At 36.7% G+C, this 7,163-nt stretch overlaps 1 protein-coding gene across 2 annotated transcripts; it reads right to left on the reverse strand.

Moving 5' to 3' along the window:
* Positions 1-208: 208 nt before the first annotated feature.
* On the reverse strand, positions 209-3,735 carry LOC112279028 (histone-lysine N-methyltransferase, H3 lysine-9 specific SUVH6). Of its 2 annotated transcripts, none has more exons than XM_073530190.2 (3): positions 3,594-3,735; positions 2,924-3,352; positions 209-2,642 (listed from the first exon to the last, which is right to left on the reverse strand). In XM_073530190.2, exon 3 carries the CDS (start codon positions 2,558-2,560, stop codon positions 791-793), a length of 1,770 nt encoding a protein of 589 aa, XP_073386291.2. In that variant the 5' UTR covers positions 2,561-2,642; positions 2,924-3,352; positions 3,594-3,735; the 3' UTR covers positions 209-790. The 2 variants fall into 2 exon arrangements, with proteins under 2 accessions (XP_073386291.2, XP_090104421.1); XM_090248295.1 differs by having other exon boundaries at positions 2,924-3,120; positions 3,308-3,690.
* Positions 3,736-7,163: the final 3,428 nt, after the last annotated feature.

Below are 7,163 nucleotides of genomic sequence, written 5' to 3' on the forward strand. Positions count from 1 at the left end.
CAATAACTCGTACAATAAGGTTGGAATACACATACAAGTGAAAATTCTAACCAAGCGAACAACCCACCAACCAGTCGACCATTTTGAACTCCATAATCTCCAACCATGGGCCACTAGTGTCCAAATTTCTCCCCGTTAATCAGAATTAATGTTGCATGTTATACACTCATCTAGATAGTTTTGAAGCAATTGTTGTTGACCCTAGAAGGAGTGAAAGAAGAATGTTATTGATTGTGGGTTGTGGAAGTACAGCTGTTGAAAACCACTACTCCCCTAAGCGAGAAACGATTTTAGGGTTCCCAACAGTTGTGGATTCAACCGTTACAATCTAGCGTACCTGGTGTTAGTAACCTGTGAGTTTATAATCAATTGGACCTGAGTTCCGTAAAACCTCATCAAAGAAGCTTGGACTAAAACGTGCCATGCAGTTGACATGAGCGATCCATGCCAAAGGCGAGGGTTTTGAACCTAGGTTTCAAAAGTTTTGAGCTAGAGTTAACAAATTCTAAAGTGATCTAGCCCCGATTTAAAAAAAGAAGAATTTTTAGCACTACGGGATTTCCATTCTTCGAACTTGTTGGTTGATGGAGCACCTGTTTCCGTAGTATATTTCTGATCCTTCAATCTAAATAATCTTAACCCAGACAGTGAGGGATATACATCAGAGTCCAAGGCTGTTGTAAACCAAAGAATTGCTCATGCCCAAGTTCAGGACTCCAGAATGAAACTGCCGTATCCACAAACATCGACCTAATGTACAAGGGATCGAGGCATTTGAAAAGCTCTGAGGTCAATACATCCTTTTCCTGCATATACTTACGCCACAAAGGCACTGCTTTGCAACCACATTCCCATGGATGTCACGAACAGAATTCAGCTCGTAACCATAATCATAAGCAAGCTCGGTTCCAGCAGCTATGTCTTCCCCTGCAAACAGCATAATGTGGCCTCGATTCAAGTCACCATGGTCGTGAAGTACGCCTTGCACAAATAGATTCGGGTTACAGCTGTGATTGATGAACCTCGCAACATTCCCACTTAATCTACAATCAATTACATAGTGCGCCGATAGCTCCTCAACCAAAGCCTGTCGCTTTGACTTTGAAGGTTTACCGCGTCCCCGAGCATTTTTATGAAAGTCAAGGTTGAAGAGATATTCATCGTTTTCTCTATCAGCTGCAGCGGTTGCTGTGAGTAGCTCCCCAGTAAGTTCACACAAAAAGCTGCCGGAGGGGATGAACTCTAAAGTGCGAACACCCCACCCCTTTGACATCGTCCTGAATATTTCCAAGTGCCATTTTAACCCCTTTTGGCTCACTCTATTTCGGCAAGCGGCATGGCTGCAGTTGCAAAAACTCCCACACTCATACACAATGTTGCGCACTCGAATGAGGTGACCATCATCGTTGTAAGCCAGCACACCACCACTGTTTTTCTTCACACAAGGGCAAATGCCATCCTCGCAGCCAAAGTGGCATTCACAGGCCTGGATTTGAACCGGGACGTCCCTGTGTGGATAGACAACAGTGGTGATGTAATGGAAAGTATCCGGAGCGTTGACGTCCACTCCATTCACAACACGAACTGGAGTCTGCTCCACACCCTCGGAAATATCAGGTGTCAACAATACGCCAGGAGAAGATGAAGGATCTGGCTTAGTAAATGGCTTCGGTAAGAAAGACTCCAAGCTCGGTTGCCCCCCCTCTCTCTGAAGGAAAAACTTGTATACAGAATGGCCATGGATGCCTGTATCTAGAATAAATTTCAGCACTTTGTACAGCCCATAATAAGTAAGTCTCTGGCCAGTGGTGCTGCCCATATCTTTCTCCCGTCTTATGACTCGCACAGGCAGGGACAAGTTGCACGAATTCATCATGGCAAGGTTACCAGTTTCTGCCCTCGACTGCTTCTGTTTTCCGCCTTGACCGATGAAAAGGAGTGAATCGCCAGACACATGGTCGTTTTCGCCAATAACAATGCTGCATACAACGCTTAGATTCTTGTACTTGGTTTTCGACAGTTCTGAAGTAGAGGAAAGGTGGCATATGTTGCCTCGGAGATGTCTATGCAAGCCAATTAGAAGAAGCTCGTATGTATACGAGTACCAGTCACCGACTCGTACGCCGGGAACATGACCCACGTCATTGAAGTCGTGGTACCATTTGAGCTCCAGCATCTTGGACCCTGCTATCACAGCAAATTTCGTGGTGTTCGTTGATGTAATCATATCCCAATGGTCTCGTTGCAATTTCTGGCGGAGTTGCGAGAACTTAGTTAAGATACCTAAGGTGAATTGTCTCGCAATTTTTTCACCCCTGTCCGAAGTTTCTGCAACCATATTTTTTACAACCGAGCTACCCGAAACGCTTTGCCTACGCGCTCCAGATGTAGCGACCGTGGCCAGAGATACGTCACTCTTAGTTATAAATGTTTCTTTGCACTCATCATCAAAGACATCAACATCCCCGTCATCTGCCAATCTATCCCCCTGGGCCCATGTGTGGGTCTGAGTTCTCGTGGATCTCGTAGCTGTAGCCTGCCTTCTGTACTTGATTGTCATACTTCTAAGGCACTAGCCGATTCAAGGATTGTTGAGACTGCTGTATCTGAAATCTAATGATCAATTGTGCAGGAGGGGTTACCTGCACCAGTTGCATAAGAGATGAAATAAGAGGCAAACAGAGAAGGACGCGGGAATTGGATAAATTGAATCTACAAACGAACATCAAATGGATAGGCAATGCAATTTTGCACATCCAACGAACACAACACTCCAAAACTTCTCCTACAAGTGGCATGTCGTGTCAGGTGCGGCACGTCGGCTAATAACATGTCTAATAACTCAAAGACAACGATTCCCAATGCCCAATTTGACACATTGTCTAATGCATTCTACTTAAGCTATTTGATCGAGCTTGCATACCTGATCATTTCACAACCTCGGAGACGAGCAATGCTCAAAGTGTGCACCCCTGGAGCATCCATGCTTCCATGATGTGCAGTATCAGCTCACATTCGTCTTTCATTGGTCCTCTTCGTACTTTCGTGTGTACGGAAAACAATCAAGAAGACAAAAAGCTAGAGAATCCTTAACTAGGCTCAAGTCCACTTAGGCGCTCTCTGTATTTGAAAGCCTCAAACACTTGTGGTGAGAACGAGAACAGTAGACAAGACTACTCCGACATGAATGCCCCACCATCCACGCTAACTAGAACGAGGAAACATAATGCAATCGCAAGAAACCGAGACACTACACATCGAGACTCGCCCAACGCCCATCCCTAGACCTCCAGTGCAAGACACGTACCGTCTCAGAGCTCGGGGAGATGGGTGCCCGCTGAATCGCACGAGCCTGACATGACAGAGCAAGTGATTCTCAGCATCCTTCCTTCCCACACTCGACACCCAAAAATCTGTATGAAAAAAAATTTAAATAAAAAATCTACCAAACTATCACTCTTCCAAACACTGTCTAACGATACTGAAACCTTCCAACGCGCACACACATTGGCATCGTTTCACCGCTCTGGAAGATACCCTACGACACTGTGCAAAGAAGCGGAAACGGACAGCAAAATCCCGGCAGGCGATACCACATAAAGCCCCCTCACTCTCTTCTTCCCCCTCTTCTTCTTCGTCGTCGTCTTCGTCTTCTTCCTCCCTTGCGAGCCCTGCCGTGAGGGCGCTAAACTTACACAGGTGCGACCTGCGCAGCGCGTATGCGGTAGAACGAACGATGTCGGATGGAAAACACAAGCGACGGCTAATCTGGCCACACCCGCTGTGGCTCCCATGGTTCCCATCCCTGCCTGGCCTGGCTCCAGCCCCGGTCACGGGTGCCCGCGTGCGCCCCTCTTTAATTACATGCTTATCTTATTGCGAAGAGGTGGGGCGGATGCATGGATGCATGAATGAATGAACGGCTCGTGTTGGATGATCGATGCAATTTCGTCCGCCTCTTCATCCACTGGCTTGCCTTGGATTCTAAGTTACGTCATTAATAGGTGTACACTTAATTATGGGCGATGTTTGGGCTACCCAATCAGAAAAATCATATATTATTCAAAAAATATGGTTTTCCTATGCCATTGTGCCTTTTTGCAAGGGCAAGAGTTTTGTGAATAAAGTATTTGTAGATAAAGAAAAAATAAATAAATAATGTATATTATTTAAAGGTTTTTTTTAATAAGAAAAGAATGTGTGACTTTGCATTGTGTTTGAATATGTTTTTAATTTTTGGGTACTTTTATTTCTATATGTATTTGGGTTGGATTTGAATTTTTATCTTTTTTCTTAATAATAACATTAAAACTTTAAATATCATAGCAAAAATTATAAAAAATATTACAGTTTCAATTTAAGGTAATCTATTAGTTTTATTGATGTATACATCTTTTCAGCTTTGATCTTCTTTAATTTTCAATGAACTATTTATAATGAAAGAAGTATGTTATGTTTTTTTTATTAATAATTAAAAAATGAAACGTATTATTGATATTTTAAATTATAAGATAAAAAAATATGCTTAATTTGAATTAAAATAAAGTAGTTTGTTTACTTGTTTAAGGTGACAACATAAAAAACACTATAGTAAGCTAGTTTTGGACAATTATAAATGTTTTTAAAAGTACATATATATATATATATATATATATATATATATGTGTGTGTGTGTGTATGTACGTATGTATGTATGCATGTATGTATGTATTTCTTCAAATCGCAAGATCCTTGTTTTGATCCCAAATATAAGTTTATAAGATGTATATTTTGCATACCATTCCTAAAATACATTATATAAAATAATCAATAACAAAAAAAAACTTTAAGAGCAAGTATTGAAATGCAAGTATTAAAATACCATATAGTTATGACCTATGACTAGCCAATTTAATTTAATTATTTGTTTTTTTAAATCTATTAGATTGTTTTGCATTAATATGTAGTTTGTATATTACATTATGTACACCAGTATGCTTCATAAAAGATTTTAAAAGTTCCAAATAAAGACTAAATTGTAAACATTATATAATTTTGAAATACATATGTACAAAATAGAGACACATTAATGTTTTTGTATATATTTATATGGTAACAAGTATAGTTTATACAATACACATCAGCACAATACTAGTAAAATTAAGTAATTAGTGCTTTATCATATTCAAAAGTTGTATTTTGAATACATTCACAATTCTATCAATGACACTTAAATTTCTACCAGTAATTTTGTTAAATTTGTCAATTTTCAAAAGTATTTATATGTTACAAAAAACTTATGACCAAAATTAATTGATTTGTATATATATATATATATATATATATCATCACATGATGGTACACATGCAAGTATGAGCTCATGAATCAAAGTACAATGATATTAAAAGCACATTTTTTACATGTGTATAAGGAAAATAATACCTTCTTTTGTCACAACATCAATAGTACTAAATGTGTTATTACAAGTCATTCAAGTTATCTTTCATACCTATCACCTGGTCCTTGTCATATGTACTTAAGTTGGATACAAATTCAAAGGTCATGCATACATGTTCTAAACATAAAATGATTGTTTTTTCACAAATTGCATTTTGATTTAATATATATTTTGAACTACTGAAAGAATAATTTTAAAATAATAATCATGTATGCATATATATATATATATATATATACATATACCAACACACACATTTACACTCATACACATGGAAATAAATTAATAACGTCATATTTTAAAATTCCTTTCTGTGCAATATGCACTTAAATACATATATTTTTCTTCTTTTATACATCTTAAAATTGTTTTTTTCAAAGATTATTGTAACAGGTTTATGTTGAATATGCTTTTAAAATCATAATTAAAAAATATCATTCCAATTACTATTTGTCATCAATCAAGTTGATTGTACATGTTAGATATTTTTTGATATATATATGTACATATCATCATTTAATTGTTTTGTTAAGGTTTGGATTTAACTTATATATGTGATTTTAATATGTTGGTGTTGATATTTCACATGCTGCATGGATATTTTAGACGTTACATACTTGTATTTGCAAATAAAAAATATAAATAACAACTACATGTGCATGTATGCTGCATTGATATTTTAGATGTTACATACTTGTATTCGCAAATAAAAAATATAAATAACAACTACATGTGCATGTAGGGCGTCGACAACAAATATATAAAACATTAATTTCTAACAAACATATTTCTAAGTGTTGTTTTGAATACGATCCTTTTTATATAATTGTAAGTGTTTTTTAATAAATTAATACTAAATGACACAATAACTAGTTCACCTAATGCATCTATTGAAGTTTTGGTAAAAAAAACTTCAAATTTCACAATTTAATAATAATGAATGTATTTTAATTGTTTGCTATTTTTAATTTTAATTTTATTTAAAAAATTGATATTCTGTCATCAAAGTATCATAATTTTTGAAGATATACTGATTTGATTTGTTTCATTCCAAAAATTGAATCATGATATTTGATGTCAATCCCACACTGAAATTGATGTACAATAACTTATCTAGAAAAGTATAACTTATTATTTTATTTTATCTTATTGGATTGATGGGGTAACAGAGTTTTTAGAACACAAATTGAATACATCACTCATTTCAAATATCATGTTTCTGTACAGATTTGGTTTCATTTAAATCACAATCATAGATATATAGATTGAACATCACGAGTATTGCATTGTGATACTCACTCTATACAACGAACCCATTAATTAAAAGTATTTTAAAATCATTTATACAGAACTAGTTTCGAGTGTTTACCTTCTGTTAAATAATTTTCAATGAAAGATCATTACACTAGTGAATAAATTAAATAATTACATATACTCATTATTAGAAACCCAAATAAATAAGAACAAAAACAAAAAAACACACAAATAAAATTAACTAGTCCAACGCATGTTAGTAATACACGGGAATCTCGATTCATTCAACAACGATTGTAATTCATACAATGGATGAATACATTAATATCGAATGAGGAATCTTTGCTCCAAACTTATCTCATCCGCTTCGCCCCTCAACCATGTCCTGGAACAAGTCCTCAAACTAGATCCCAAAGCTAGGGACCGTTTGAAAAGTGGCGCGAAATGGCGACTGACCCCTCCACTTCGGGTC

This window comes from Physcomitrium patens, chromosome 2, assembly GCF_059467195.1.
Source record: "Physcomitrium patens ecotype Gransden chromosome 2, ASM5946719v1, whole genome shotgun sequence".
Taxonomy (NCBI): Eukaryota; Viridiplantae; Streptophyta; class Bryopsida; order Funariales; family Funariaceae; genus Physcomitrium; species Physcomitrium patens.

What these genes read in the sequence shown, in the direction of transcription:
- LOC112279028 (XM_073530190.2), bottom strand. Translation starts at nt 2,560, where the DNA reads ATGACAATCAAGTACAGAAGGCAGGCTACAGCTACGAGATCCACGAGA.